Genomic DNA, 16,008 nt, shown 5'->3' with positions numbered 1-16,008 from the left:
AGGCAGCCACCAAAGATCTGTGCATTAGTCACAGCTGCTGTGCCGCACCAAACCTCAACCATGGCCGCCAAGTACACCGCCCTCGCTTTGGCCCTTGCTGCCTGCTTCATCGTGAGTGTCAAAGGGTCGCCCTTTGGTGTCATAAACAGTTTTGGACAGTTTTGAACACCCAGGGGCACTCGGGAAATCCTGTGTCCCATGGACTCTGGAAATACAAAATCTTTTCCACTGAAAACGTACTGGTCGGACACATGGCCATTGGCCAAAGTCACGCCGTCACGCCAAACAATGGCGTGACACGAAATTCAGTCACGCCGTCATGCCAAAGAGCGGCATGACAAGAAATTCACATCAAGTATTGGCGTGAATTTTTGAGTCACCTTTGAAGACTGAGCTGGTTTTCAAAACCCCCCTGAAGACTGAGCTGTTCTTCTTAGTAGGTATCGGGCTGTCCCGCCGTCCCCAGATTTTGAGGTTTTTCGCCTCTAGCGGTTGAACGATCAATTTGCTCGTACACAATTTATGTTGTTTTAATCGTATCCTCCGGGTTTTTTGCAACGCACCATTCAAAGTTTCAAATTAAAAATATTAAAGTTGGTAGTCGCATTAGCGTGGTTTCACCACAATGAGGGAATAAACTTGATCGGGCGGGCCCGGGCGAACGTTGCATACGAGAAACTTGTTCGCACAGAACCTTAATTAGTTGAAACAAAATTTACGAATTTTCGTAAATTAAACAATGCACGTGTTGATCGTGAATTGCGATACATTAAAATAAACATACCTGTCAGTATCGTCTGCTTTCACGTTATTGTTAGCACTAATGTTTTTTTTCCTTGCAACACGATGTTTAAATGCCAAGAATTTTTAAAAACAAGAGCCCACAAACCCCCTGTTCTGTAGACCTCTCATAAAGGTCGGAACTTGCGTTAAGTTGGTGGTGACGAGCACGCATGGCCGTTATTAAGGCAAACACAAGGGTGACCCACTCTGGTAATCGTGTGTACACTTCGTCCGTATCATTGGTAATACCAAACTGGCTAGTTTCGCCGTTTTTATCGGATTTTGGGGTTTTTTCTTATGAAATTAGGCTAAATGCTCTTAGCTGGCCAAAATTATGGAGGTTTTTTTTCGTATGTTTGTAGGTAATCACTGGTAATCAGTAATCCTGTGTACAATCCGGAACTGAGTGGTGCAAACACGTGGCTAACTGAGACTTGTGCTTGGGTCCCCGCAGATGGCGGCTGCCAAGAAGTCTGCCTGCGACGACAGGGCCATGGACAACCTCGAAAAGCAGATCGAGATCTGCGCTAGGAACGTTCCGGCCCAGATGTACTCCGACCCGACCTGGCAGTGCGCGCGGGAGGTGTCCGGGAAGTTGAACAGGAAGGGCGCCAACTGCAACATCAACGACGCTCCCACTTACCTGGAGAACTGCTTGTACGGCTACGCCGGCGATGACGACGTCGCGCCTGCCGTGGATTGCCTAACCAATGCGCTCAGCGCCAAAATTTGCTGTTAAAAGGTTATAGTTGTCAACCCAATGTGAATAAAAAGACGTGAAGTATTCTTCACATTCGGTGCAAGAAAGAATCAGGTTTAATCTTTGAGAATCTTGTTTTTTTCCTAATGAGTCCCATCATCAGTACAAATCCAAAGGTCTGGCATTCACAACTTCAGAGGCGTTGCGAAAAGTCTTGCTAGTGAACGGCGTGCCCGCACAGCCAGCGCCAGCACACGCTGCGCTACGCCACGCATCCTGTGTCGCGCGGGTTTGCTGCTGACGGGGTAGTTTCGTACGTACCGTGCCTTTTCATGTCCGAGGTACAAAACAGTCATTCTAATTTATTTGAAGCATTCTAACAGCTTGACCCTCTCCTACCACACCAGTGCAACTTGTGGAGATAAACTTGTGGAAATAAGTACAAAGAGTTCAAATCTGTGGTGAAAAGGAACGGTAAGCACGGAATTACCCGACGGCGGCGGGCCGCAGAAGTAGGCCTCTCGGCTGAGGGCGGTTGCCCCGCCCAGTGGGTAGGCCGCCCATCGTGCCCGGGGCCGAGGGACGCCATTACCATTAAGGGCTAGACCACACATGATCGTATGCCATTTCGGGCCCGACACATGCTCGCCTGCACTGCAAAACGAGACAAGGTCGTCCTTACTAGGCGCTGGCTGTGTGTCCCCCACTGCTCGGGTGCCCACGTGGCTGCCTTTGCAGGGTGGACCGTTTCCGGTAAGTTGAAGTTTGTCAACGGGCTAGCACGGCAAAAGTATTTTTGGGTCAAGAGAAACTTATAGAAAAAAACCGGAAGTCGCTGCGACGTAATTTAGGGGTCGCGCAGAGGGCGGGAAATTTCAAACGCCCAAAAGGCCGGAAAATACCCTAATTTTGCCCGTATCTCGTCCCAGGGGCGGCCTACAAAAATTTTAAGGGAACAAAAACTGCTCAAAATCACTTCATCAATAATCTGGTAACATTTTGGAAGCGATCCCACTAAGTTTAGTACCGATCGCTAATAAATAACACCGATTTTCGTATATATAAGTTTTGTTTTCTGGTAATTCACAGTGTAGTACCGTCTGTTCAGCTCGTGTTTTGATTTGGTGGCGAGAGAGACAGCGTATTCTCAGTAGCTGCACAGGGCTTGCGGTCTAGGCGGGTAGCGCATTGTTGACAGCCCTGCCTGTGTGTGGTGCCTCGAACGGCGCGCGGCGGCTAGCGCAGCGGAGGGCGTAGCTCGGCGTGTTCAAACTTGTTCGCGCGCGTTGTCGCTCTTTCTCGCGTCTCGCTGTCGGACAGAGCGTATCCTTAGTAGCTGCACAGGGCTTGCGTTCGAGTGACAGCCCTGCCTGCTGTGTCTCGAGCGGCGCGCGGTGCCAAGCGCAGCGGTGGGCGCATCTCGACGTGTTCAAACTTGTTCGCGCGCGTTCTCGCTCTTTCTCGCGTCGCGCTGTCTGTTTAAGTGTGAATGTGTGGAAATGGCGTCAACAAGGCTTCAAACTGATCTGTGGCTTATTGGACAACCAGCTTCAGAGATCACCGGCGGGAAATTGCCATTGACTTCGCAAGTTTTGCAGCGTTTCTTCTATTTGCACAACATTGATGGGAAGCCATTAAGGGACAGTGCGAGAGAAACAATCGAAGAAACTTTACCGTTCTGGGTCAAAGCTGGAGTTCCGACTCAAGAGGTGAGAAATGCCACAGACGCCCTCCTCCGTCTCCACAGAGATTACGTGTCTTTGAAGAAAAATATCAACAGGACAGGCAAAATCTATGATGACCGTCGGCAAGATTTCCAAGACAGACTTAGTAGAACTTATGATCTAGCAACGGTCGATGCAGTGAGTAGAATGGAAGAGGAGATTAAAAAAACAAAGGACCTGAAAAGAAAAGCAGCCATGGTGGAGGACCTGCAATTTTACAAGCAGCAAATTGAAACCCGCAAAGGAACTTTGGGTAACGTAGACCCACTTGAAATTAAAAAAATGAAAAGAGATGAAAGAAAGAAAGAAAAAGAGAGAATTTTACAAGAAAAATACCACGAGGAGAAGATGAAATGCGAAGAGAGTATGAAGAAAGTTGACTGGGTGGATGTTAAAGAAGAGCTGCCCGATGAAGATTTACCTGAGAGTAGGGAGAAAGATGAAGATTTTAAGATGGAAAACAATTATCTGAAAAGAAAAGTTAAGACTGACGTGCTGACACCAACTCTCCTCGCTTCTCTGGACCGGAATGCATTGACGGACCGAAAAGCTCTGCGCACGGTATCAGAGACAGCCTCTGCTCTTGGACACGACCTGAAAGACGTAAATTTATCAAGATCAACTATTCGGCGATACCGAGAGTCAAGCAGGGCGAATGCTCGAGGACGTCTTCCTGATGACTTCACCTTGGACGGTCCTGTTGTGCTCCACTGGGACGGAAAACGGCTGGAAGAAGATGGTGGTAAGTATTAAGCACATGTGCTCCATTTTATTTTATTTACAATGAATAACTAAATTGGAATTTTTCTGCAGCTTGGGTTGAACGGCTCGTTGTTGTCGCTGTTGATCTGAAATCCGGAAGCGAGCAGCTTTTGGGCATTGTGCGGCTCCCGGATGGCACCGGCAAGTCTCAGGCCGACGCTGTGTTGTCGCTGGCAAGAGAGTGGGACTTGGCACACAGGGTGGTGGGCTTATCGTTCGATACCACCGCTTCGAACACCAGCCCGGCCAAGGGAGCCTGCGTGCTGATCGAGCTGGGTCTGGGGCGGAAGCTGCTGCGGCTTGCGTGTCGGCACCACGTCCTGGAGTTGCCTGTGAAAGGTGGCTTCGAGGCGCTGATCGGGAAATCTCAGTCTCCAGACATTCCCTTGTTCAGTCGTTTCAGGGCATTCTGGAAAAACATTGATCAAGGTAACTAACACGAATGAAAAGTAGGAATGCCTTCAATATTTTGCTTCACATCACAGTCATGCCACTTTTCTTGTTCTTTTTGCAGGGAAATACGTAAATGCGAGGCAGTTGCAGCTAATTCGCCGCATTCCTGAAGCAGACGAAATTATCGTCTTCTGCAAAGAGCAGCTGTTGCAGGTGATACAATAAGCCTGAAATCACGGTTTAATTTATGTTAAAATTTTTGCTTAGTAAATTTTTTTACCTTTTACACAGGAAAAGCAGCCGCGCGATGACTACAGGATGCTCTTGCTCTACACAATCATATTTCTCGGTGGAGTCCCTCCCGGTGGTGTGAAGTTTTACGAACCCATCACCGTTAGCAAGACGCGTTTCATGGCAGGGGCGATATACTGCATACTTATTTGCATGTTTAGTCGTCAATTCTCGCTCTCAGCTCAGGAGAAGACTGCTGCCTCTGAAACGGCTGTGTTTGTTGTGACAGAGCATATCCAGGTATGGTTTCTATCAAGAATTTCTGCTGTGGCACCGAGAACTGACTTGGAGTACCTCAAAACCATCACCAGAGATGTACTTCGCAACAAGAAGAATGATGCTCGGAAGACCATGTGGAAAACTGCGGGGGGGAAATTTTTGGGACATTTGTGGTATCTGTGCCCTGAACTGGCCACTTTGGCTTTATTTGATAGACAGGTAGACCAGGAGACCAAACTGTCTATTGTGGCTGCGATGAATGCAGGGGAGGACATGGAGGAAGACGATTTGCCTAATAAGGGGTTCATAGTCAAGTTAGAAAATTCGGTATTGTCATTGACACTTCCCAGTTTTGTTAACGCAGGGTCCAAATATTTCTTCCACAAGTTGGGTGTCCAGCCTGACTTTTTATCTTTGCACCCATCAGAATGGCCTTCTAACAGTAATTTTAAGGAAATTGAAGTCCTCGTCAAAAACCTCCCTGTTGTAAATGACGCAGCGGAGAGGAATGTGAGAATAGCAACAGATTTCCACAATATACTCACAAAAAATGAAGACCAAAGACAAGGCTTGTTCCTCAATGTTGCAAACGACCGCAAAAGTGTTAGTCAAAAATAAACTTAATTATGCTTGTCATTTCAATAATGTGCAACTTTAACCAAACAATTCTATTGAGTTTTCAGATGTGATATTTCTAATTACCAAATGCTAAGGTGCCATGTGCCATATTAAACATTTAACGTGAAATAAATAAAAAAAATCAAAGTGAGAACGTTATTTTTACCATCCAGAAACCCCTTAAAATACACAAAAACTACAAAAATCGGTATTATTTATTAGCGATCGGTACTAAACTTAGTGGGATCACTTCCAAAATGTTACCAGAGTATTGATGAAGTGATTTTGAGCAGTTTTTGTTCCCTTAAAATTTTTGTAGGCCGCCCCTGGGACGAGATACGGGCAAAATCAGGGTATTTTTCCGGCCTTTTGGGCGTTTGAATTTTCCCGCCCTCTGCGCGACCCCTAAATTACGTCGCAGCGACTTCCGGTTTTTTTCTATAAGTTTCTCTTGACCCAAAAATACTTTTGCCGTGCTAGCCCGTTGACAAACTTCAACTTACCGGAAACGGTCCACCCTCCAGCCGTACATTACCATTACAGGCTAGACCACACATGATCGTAAGCCGTACAGAAGCCTCGGCGTCCGCTTCGCTGACTCGAGTGGAGAGCAAGAAGGATCACTGAACCGCAAAGAGCAGGTTTATTTAAGAAAAGCAGGACCTTACAACGACCCCCTTGGATTTCGCTGATTTTTTGGTGGTTAGTAGTCCCCCGTGGTGGGAGTTCATGGCCAAAATTTCAGACCTCAAAAAAATTTTCTCTGGGAGATATGGGGATTTTAAGTTTTTTTTGGGTATTTTTACACTAATTTTGGGTATTTCTTATATCCCAGGGACTTTTTGTCGGATTAGTTTCAGATTCGGGTTCTACCTTCAAAATTGAACGGGGAACACGATCGTGCCGTCAGATTTGACCTGAAATATTTTTTTCATGGGGAAAACTCACTTTTCTCGAAAAGATTACATAAAAAGTCCCAAATCTTGGGATTTTGCAGTTAAAAGTACCCGATCTTTTTAAAACTGGTCATATCTTACGCAGAAAGGTCCGCTGAATTCAAAAATCACAACCCCAGATTTTTCCGACGAACCGTTCCGGAGATATTCCACTTCAAAGTCAGGCAATTTTTTTTTCGGCCTAAAAGTTGTGCGATTTTGCTGGGCTTTTACACATAAATACATAATTGGCTGAGCGATAGCGAAGCCTGTTACTCCAGTGGGGTTGAAAAGTTTTGTCTGTCTGTCGGTCTGTCTGTCTGTCTGTCTGTCTGTCCGCACTACTCCTCCTGAACGGCTCAGCCGATATCGGTGAGATTTTGCACACTTCTTGGGTATGTTCTTGGCTCGGCACACGCGAAATTTCACCATCCTAGCTCAACTGGTTCAGTTTTTATAGGCGAAAAACACCTTAAAAACGGCGAAAACTAGAGATTTCTGCAAATAGACCACCTCTGTCTTGGAGAAAGGGGGGTCTGGGGGGCGGAGCCCCCCAGCCTCGACAAGTTAAAAAGTGACAAGGGTCAAGATCGTGTTATCTGTAGATAAAACGACTCTATTGAGAATGTAGGGGGGTCTGGGGGGCGGAGCCCCCCAGCATTCAACAAGTTAAAAAAATAACCGACAACGGACAAGCCATTGCCTGCCGCAGGCAGGCTAGCGCCGCAGGCCAAGGTAGGTACGCCAGGCGTGGATTGGAGGAACAGGCAGCGAGACATCGCGAAGCCTGTTACGACAAGACGCGGTCTGGCGTAAACCTACCTTGTACATAAATACACATAAATCTACCGCCTCGCGCGCGCACACACACACACACACACACACAACACACATAATCAGGAGCGACCAGCGACCCCCCCGTCAGGTTAAGTCTGTAGCCGCGCCTGGGACAACATGACAGATGTGTACTTCATCGAGCTCCTACCCTTGCACCTCCGTTGCCGCCCCCAAACTGGGCCCTCCCGAGACGGTTCTCAGTCGCTGGATCTGAGGCTGTAGCAGGGTCTCGTTCTGCTTCGCTGGAGTCACTGCTGTAAGCATCTCTAGCGCATGCGTGCTCCTCACCAAATTCTGGAATACACGTAATAAGAGGTGTATGTAATAAATCCTATTAGTTTGAGAAAGAATTCATCATGAACTCACAAATAGCTGGAGCTGGTCCTCTTGACGGTCCAGTTCCGGGTAGTAGGTACCGCTGTCAAGGCCGCCGGCAGGCCAAGTTGGGCCTGCCCCCTGTCGACGAAGTTGCCGGCGCAGCGAAGCGGAGCTGGCAACTCGGTTCGACGTAAAGGCGGGCCCTAGCTTGTTATGACTAAACGAAAGGTTGATAAAAGTTCATTCATGAAAGGTATATTCCTTGTCTGCGTTCAAAACTTTACGAAAAACTCGTATAGTTGGACACCTTTTTGGCTGTGTGTGGCTATTTTTAAAAAAAATCGAACATTGCGTACATAATGTTTTACGACAGGTTTGTATTTCGACTCCAATCCAGTTTGTTCTACATTATTTGCTCAAAATGGTCGCTTTTACATTTGATGCCGTCGTTTTATTTAACGTTTAAATTCTCCGTAGTGTCTTTAATGAGCCGGCAGTTGCAAGTTGCAGGGTTTCACGTCGAAGGCCTATTCGAGGGCGTAGCGGAGCGCCGCGGTCGCCTGCGATGGTTAGGTTAAGTGTCCAGTTCCACAGCAAAGCCTGCAAAACGCATCCGGTTTACAGCGGTGAAAATTTTGTCACAACTTAGCGATACACTTATTGTTAATTTTTTTATCGACAAGGTCTGTATTAGAACGAATAGCTTGTTAAACCTTTGTCGTACTGCTACTAAACGATATTTACACACTCTAAATATTGTTGTGATGTTCAAATGATTGCATCCCATGCGGTCGCTTCGCACACACTGGTAAATACTCCAGCAGACGACTCTCTGCCGCTCTGCGTATAACGCTGTCCTCACTGCGCCTGCGCGCAGATGCGCAAGCGACGAGCGCGCGCCCGTGCTGCCCCTGGCGGCCGGCGCGGGAACTACAGCGGGCGGGCGGGCAGCCCGGGCCCGGCGACTCGGCGGATCTACGCGGCAGTTGCGCCTAGCTCGCTCTAGTGTGAGCATCTACGTGCAGCTTCTCATCGCTCTCCGAGCCTTCCTACTACAACCGAAATACAACCGTCTTTCTACTCCCAATTCTCTCTCTTATTCCCTTTTTGCCTCCCTGCCGCACATTTAACAGTGGTGGCAGCGGTGTAAATCGGAAGGAGGGAGGAGAGAATAGAGAGTTCGGTCGGAACGAGGCAGCATCTGCCCGTTCCCCACGCCGACGCGGGCGCGTCCAGAGGACGCCCCAAGCCCACGAAGGCTCTAAGCAACCCTTAACATTAAACGAAAAAGCTCCTTTTTCCACACACAATGTTAGGCTAGCTTCCACACGCACAAGTTTACGTGCTGTCCACCTTACGAGAAGGGACGCCGTCGGCGTCCTTCCGTAACGGTTCACTTCCATCGCTCGCCGTTCGCCGCCTAGCTTAGAGGAATTCGTCGCCGCCGCATCGGAAAAGGTTTGTTAGTGCCCAGTGACCAGGATTTGTGACTCTGTGTAGTGCTTCCGATCCAGCCGTGCGGTAGGCGTCGTTTCTGACAAGACAAGTGCGTGTTCTCGCGAGTGATAAGTGTTTGTGTGATAGTTCGTGTGTTGTGCCTTGTGTTTGTTCATTGTTTTGGCGGTAAACGAACTCATCTCATGGGTCGTTCATCGCGTTCACGGCGTAGGGACGCCGCCGCGCAGCGCGCGCGCGCGAACCCAAACAATGCGCCTGGCGAGGTCATTGACCTGACGCCACCGGCTGACGCGCCGGCAACAAGCGGCCCGCGGCCGGGCTCGCGCCAAAGCGAACCGGCCCAAACCGCGTCCTCAGTTTGGCAGCCAACTGCCGTGCTGGGGTCCGGTTTGCCGTCCACAACCCCAAGGCCACGCTTCGGGGATGATGGTGTTGCAGAGCCAAGCCACGCCGGCGACGGTTTCCCTCGACTTGCAGCGTCTGCGGGCTTCGGAAAACCGAACGCCGGCTCCGCGGGGCCCGCTGTTGGGGCGACCCACTTTGGCTGGGCCGCGGATGCAAGCCCCGCGCCCGCCGCGGCACCCAGTGCTCGCAGCAACGCGCTAGAGGACTGGATTAGGGCTCGCCGCACTAATGCACTGCAGGAACAGGGCGCCGCGCCGCGGGGTCACGAGCCTCCTCGTGCCCCGGCCGCGGGCGACCCTGGCCCGGCCCCAGGCAGCTTGTCCTACAACCTGATGCATGGCTTCTTCGCCCCGTCGGAGCAACGCCGCGGTCACGCCCTCGGGAGCGCAGCCCCAGCTGCCCCCGCCGTGGCCGTGCCCCCGAGCGGTCCTCATGCGCCGTCGGCCGCGGCCTCGCGAGTGCAGGGTGGCGTCGTCGCTACCCGCACCGCCCAGGACGCCGTTGACGCGCACCTGGCGCCAACCCGCGCGTCCAGGCCAAGGCAACGCCGAGCTCCTTCAAGGGCAAGGCGGACAGGAAACTGGTCGGCGTCCTCGGGCAGCCCCGAGACGCCCAGGGTGCGCGGACGCGCGCGGGACGGAAGACGATCCCCATCGTCGTCCCCAACCCGTAGCCGCCAGCGCGACGCGCAAAGGCGGCGCGCGCGCTTCTCGCCGTCGCCATCCTCTAGTGGATCGTCGCGCACGTCCAGCGGCTCCCGCTCGGCGCGATCACGATCCCGTTCGCCTGTCCCGGACATGTCCCGTCGGCGCGCGGATTCTGAGCGACCGCAGCAGCCCCTGCAGCGGCCCAGCGCCGCGCTGTCGAACACGCTGCGCGGCGGAGTGCCGCGCGGTGGCCAACAAGTGCAGCAGCCCCAGCAGCGGGACGGCGCCGCGCCGTTGCACCCGCCGCACGGCGCCCCGCCGTCGCACGCATTGCATGGTGGCCAACTAGTGCAGCAGCAACTGATGCACCAGGACGTTGTGCACCATGGCCAGCACCAAGGCCAGCACGGCGCCCCGCCGTTGCGCGCATTGCATGGTGGCCAACTAGTGCAGCAGCAACTGCTGCACCAGGACGCTGCCCACCATGGCCAGCACCAAGGCCAGCAGGCACTGTTCCAGGGCTACGCCCCCTCGCACGCGTCCTCGGGCTACGAACACCCAGTGTTGGCCGGAGGCGCGGCGCCGAGTGGCAGTGCTGCAGACGTCCACAACGGACCTCGAGGGGCCCCTGTGCGTCTGCAGTACAGGATGCTGGAGCGGTTTTCTGGAACTTCGGATTACAACCTGTATCGAATCCAGTTTTTGCACCATGCGGGCCGCATGCAGTGGGACAACGCGGAGATAGGCAGCCAGCTCTCCTCCTTGCTCTCCGGGAAAGCTTTGGACGTGCTGCGCCATCTGCACCCGGACCAGATGCACGATTTTCGTGTTCTGGACAGCGCTCTCCAGCGGCGCTTCGGTGTGCAGATGGACGTAAACGCCTGCAAGGCACGCCTCAAGGTTCTGAAGCAAAAGCCAAGCCAGGGGCTGGCCGCTTTCGCTACAGACGTTGAGGACACTGTAAGGGGCGCCTTCTATGGCTACCCCGAGCCGCTGCTCCAGCAGCAAATGGTGAGCGCCTTCATCGAGGGCCTCACCGACACCACAATGGCCCTACTCTTGGTCAGGGAGGCGCATGCCTCGCTGGAATCTGTGCTGGCCTCAGCACAGATCCAGCCCCCGCAAATGCAGGATCGCGGCTCTCGCAGTGCGCGTGCCAATGCAGCGGCGGCCTCGACTGAGGAGGATGACGAGCCTTGGGTGCGCGAGCTGCACGCCTCGGAGGACAAGGACAAGGACAAAATTCCCTCCACCTCCCTCGGCGCCGTGGTCAACGCCGTCAACACCATGACGGAGACCGTCCAGTCCCTCTCTAAGCAGCAAAAGAGGCTGATTGAGGAGACTGACCGGGCCGAGCGTGACCGCCGCGACGCAAGCCGCGAGCGGGCACGGAGGCGCGAACGTGAGCGTGAACGGGACCGTGAGCGTGACCGCGAGCGTGACCATGACCGTGACCGCGGCCGTGACCGCGATCGTGACAGGGATGACAGCAGAAAGGGTGGCAAGTCTGGGAACAGAAAGTCTGTAATTTGCCACTTCTGCAAGAAACCTGGCCACTATAAAAAGAACTGCTGGAAACTGAAAGCAAGCATGGAGGCTCAGAAGGACAAGTCTGCCAAACCTGAACCCAAATCGGAAAACTAGTGGTTGCCACAGGTAAAACAGCCCCTGTTGAACCTGTGGCCGAGCACTCCGACATGCTTCCAATTTCATTTCCCTCTCCGTGCATCTCCATCCACATTGGCAACAAACCCGCAGAAGCGCTTGTAGACCACGGTGCCATGGTTACACTCGTGAAACGGGAATTTGTCAAAGAGGTGCCGGGGCCGTCCTCCTGGAGAATGCGAGACATTAATCGCGGATCCCAAGCTCTGCTCGGGCCGTTCAAACTAGCACTCCAAATGGGGGGCGTTGAGTTCAACGTCATGGCCTTCGTTGCCGACGTGGACGACGATGTTGTCCTGGGGAACAACTTCATGTACCCACATGGCCTTGTTCCTGATCCAGAGAAAAAGGTCATTTTGATCAACCGAGGGTCAGACGGAACAGTGCTGGAGCCTCCAGTGAAGCTGCCGTATCGCCTCAAAAACTGTCCTGGAATCAGGGCGGCAGAAATTTATCAGCCGGTGAGAAACACCCGGGAATTCAGAATGGAGCCGTTGCAAACGGTTTCGCTAGATGGTACTGCGTTGCGTGTATCCTTGCAATCCTTTCCCAAGGGTTCATTTGCACCCATGATGTACCCGGCCAACGTGCGCGTGGCGCGGGCCACCGCGGTAAGGGACGAGGACTGCCCTCCTGGAAAGCGAAGCCGCTTCGCTCCAGGAGACGGCGGCGGCGCGCCCGGCCACGCCCCACACTGTGAGGCTGGACCGGGGCGCTGGCACGACAGTGTGCCTCGCACCCGCCGCGACTGGCCTTCGCCGGGCGCTGGAAGCCGGGGCGCCATGGACATGTCGCTCTCGGGGTGCCATTCGGGGTCGCTCCCCACAGAGTCTGGCGCCTCGCGAGGGGCGCAAGTGAATCCTTTCCCCGCGGCTGGAGTCGGTGCCGCTGCATCGGCGGGCGCAACCTTGGCGCCCGCGAGCGCGAAGCACGCTCCAAGCTCGCCTCCTGTCTCCGTCTCTCTCGGTGCCGCCCACCGCCTTTCGGACGCAGCCACTGCGTGCGCGGCCGGGGCGAAGCACGCCAGAGCCGGGGCCTCCCCTTCGAGTCAGGCCGGTGCCGTTCCATCGGCAACGAGGACGATGCACGGCCAGCACTCGAAGGTACCCCCCTCGGACAATGTTGGTGCCGCCCACCGCCTCTCGGACGCAGCCACTGCGTCCGCGGCCGGGGCGAAGCACGGCAAAGGACAGAGGGCCTCTCCACACTCTCTCAAAAATGTCCTGTCAACGCCGTTAATTTATTCCAATGTTGCTGTTATGCATTCACGGCGTTTGCTGTGAACTAGTCACGGCCACTGTGATCTCGGTTACAGTGTTCACTGTGATCTGGCCACAGTAAACGCCGTGAATTGGAGCCTGATTTGCAGCCTTCGGCTCAGCGGCGTCAAACTCACAGTGTTTACTGTGAACTAGCCAGTGAACACCGTGACAAGATCACAGTGAATCGCGTGAGCGATCACAGTAAACGCTGTGAATTGACCTACAGTGAAACTGGTAATAATTAACGGCATTGAAGGACATTTTTGGTAGAGTGCAAGTGCAGGTTTGAAGGGAGTTCTGGACTCACCTTCGGTGGCGAACGAGCAGGTGGTAGCACCCCTGCCGGGTCGCTCGCACTCCCCGCAACGGACGCTCGCCTGGGTGGCGAGTGTTTGAGCAGTACAAGTGAGGTGCCCGTCGAGGCGCCAGAGAATTCCCACCGGCCGCAGTTTGTCGCCACCATCGGACCGCCGCAGCGCACGAGGATGCAGGACACTGTACTCGTGGCGCCAGGGCAGTGCGACTTGAGGAGACCGTCTGTTCAACTTTTGAACGTCAGTCAGCTCTCGGTTGTGGTCCCAAAGCATGCAGTAGTCGCGGAAATCGTGATTTCGTACTCAAATGTCAGAGTGCTGACTGGGTCCATCACACGCGCTACAGACTCTAGTCTAAACAGCAAGGGTAACATGAGCTACCCCTACACGCGCCACATCGTGGAGACGCCCCCGCGCTCAACCATTCCCGACGGCGAGCCGCTCCCAGCGGTCCTGCAGGACGTCGTGGACAGGTGCGAGGGCATCTCGGACACGCAAAGAGAGACACTCGCGGCGCTCGTCCGCGAGTACTCGGATGTGTTCTCAATCGATGGCGAGATTGGAGCATGCGATTGGGTACTTTTTGAAATTGACACCCAAGGTCACGCACCTGTAAGGGAGCCGGTCAGGCCGGTTCCCATCCACCACCGCGAGGAAGTAAAAGAGATTTTTCAAGGCTACTTGAAGCAGGGCATCGCCCGCTACTCTACTTCCGAGTGGAATTCCCCGCTGGTGGTGGTCAGGAAGAAAGATGGCAAAATCAGATGTTGCGTCGATCTGAGGGGAGTCAACAAGATCACCCGGGTGCCCCAGTACCCGTTACCGCGAATCGAGTCGATCCTGGAGACGCTGCAAGGCAAGAAGCTTGCCGGCAGTGTCGACCTCGCGTGGGGCTTCCACGCGATGGTCATCGACCCAGCTGACAGAAAGAAAACCGCGGTTTCGGTGCCCGGAGTTGGCCATTTGGAATTTTGTACCCTGCTTTTCGGAGCAGCGGGCGGGCCAGCCCGTTTTCAGAGCCTTCTCGAAATGGTCCTGGCCCCAATTCCACTCATTCCCATGATGGACGATGTAGTCTATGGCGGTAAGGATTTCGCCGAAATTCTGGACGTGATGAAAAAAGTTTTCATGCGCTTCAGACAAGCGAACTTGAAGGCCAAGCCTTCCAAGTGCAATCTAATTACCACTAGACTGCGTGTCCTAGGTCACGTGTGGGTTCCTGAGGGCATACACACGGACGAGGAAAAGCTGGACAAAATTCGAAATTGGCCCACACCTCATGACGACTCAGATGTCCGAAGTTTCATGGGATTAGCGCAATTTTACGCTAAATTTGTGCCCAATTACTCAGACATTGCAGCACCACTCACTCGTCTCATGAGCAAGTACGTGCGCTTTGAATGGACTGAGGCGGCGGAGACAGCCTTCCAAACCCTGAAAACGGCTTTAACGACGGCCCCCGTGCTGGCGCTAATAGACCCGGAGGGAGGGCAGCTCTTTATCACGTGCGACGCGTCCAACCTGGCCGTCGGCATGGTGCTCAGCCAGGTCCAGGACGGCGTGGAGCGCACCCTCATGTTCCATACGCGCCAGCTGAAAAGCTCTGAACGCAACTATTGCATTACACAGCGCGAGCTTCTCGCGCTCGTGGAAGCAATCAAAGCGTGGCACCACTACATCGCCGGGGTGCACTTCATTGTGAGGAGCGACCACCGCCCTCTCGTTTGGCTGCGAAACCTCAAGGCCCCACAAGGGAGGCTGGCGAGGTGGCTGGAGAAGCTGGCGGCGTACGACTTTGAAGTCGTTTACACCCGGCCCACCCAGCTGACCAATGCCGACGCGCTATCGCGGTACCCCGTGAGGCCGTGCGGCCCGCACTGCACCAGGTGCATGCGCGTGGAGCAGCAGAACGAGAAGGCGAACGACTCGGACACAAACCCCGACGTCGACCTTGTCACGGTCAGGCTGGCAGCCCTGCTGACAAGCCTGGAGCCATGTCCAGGCTTCACAGCCGCAGACTGGATCAAGGGGCAGCACGCGGACCGAGACATAAGTCCCATCCTGGCCGCGGTGCAGACGGACCGGAAGCCGACCCTCCAGGAGGCAGTGCAAATGAGTGATGACACTCATGTACTGTTCCTGCAGTACGACTCGCTCGAGCTGCAGGACGGCATCCTGGTCCGTCGCTACGAGCATTACTCGGGAGACCCCGAGAAGGACACACTCCAGATCGTGGTGCCCAGAGATAAAGTGAAGCAGCTGCTGCGCCTTTATCACGACGCGCCCGGGTCCGGCTCGCATCAAGGTGTAGCGAAAACCCTCTCCGCGATCCAGCAGCGCTTTTACTGGCCGGGGTTCACCCAGGACGTAAAGGACTACTGCGACGCGTGCCAGGTGTGCCGCGAACGCCTCGGGCCGGGCCGCCGGGTCAAGGCGCCCCTCAGGGTGTGGCAGGAGGGCCGCGTGTTCGGCCGATGGCACGCGGACATCGCCGGACCGTTCCCCAAGTCCAAGGAGGGGTATCGCTACGTCCTCGTGGCGGTCGAGGCCTTGACGTCCTTCCCCGAAGTGATCCCCATGCACAAGTGTGACGCAGATGCTGTGGCACGCGCCTTGGTGCAAGTTTGGTCGCGTTACGGGGCGTGCCGCGTGCTGCGCACGGACCAGGGCCGAGCCT

General features: G+C 54.0%; 2 protein-coding genes across 2 annotated transcripts; both read left to right on the top strand.

Moving 5' to 3' along the window:
- LOC117650653 lies at nt 1-1,607 on the top strand. Its single transcript, XM_034394213.1, has 2 exons — nt 1-111; nt 1,238-1,607. Exons 1-2 carry the CDS (start codon nt 61-63, stop codon nt 1,520-1,522), a joined length of 336 nt encoding a protein of 111 aa, XP_034250104.1. The 5' UTR covers nt 1-60; the 3' UTR covers nt 1,523-1,607.
- Nucleotides 1,608-2,549: 942 nt separating this feature from the next.
- Nucleotides 2,550-5,688, top strand: LOC117650531. The gene is made up of 4 exons (XM_034394028.1): nt 2,550-3,949; nt 4,021-4,398; nt 4,484-4,575; nt 4,654-5,688. The coding sequence occupies exons 1-4, from the start codon at nt 2,983-2,985 to the stop codon at nt 5,488-5,490; spliced, it is 2,274 nt and encodes a 757-aa protein (XP_034249919.1). The 5' UTR covers nt 2,550-2,982; the 3' UTR covers nt 5,491-5,688.
- Nucleotides 5,689-16,008: the final 10,320 nt, after the last annotated feature.

The sequence above is a fragment of the Thrips palmi genome, unplaced genomic scaffold (genome assembly GCF_012932325.1).
Source record: "Thrips palmi isolate BJ-2018 unplaced genomic scaffold, TpBJ-2018v1 HiC_scaffold_5, whole genome shotgun sequence".
Lineage (NCBI taxonomy): Eukaryota > Metazoa > Arthropoda > Insecta > Thysanoptera > Thripidae > Thrips > Thrips palmi.
This window is presented reverse-complemented; position numbering and strand designations above follow the sequence as displayed.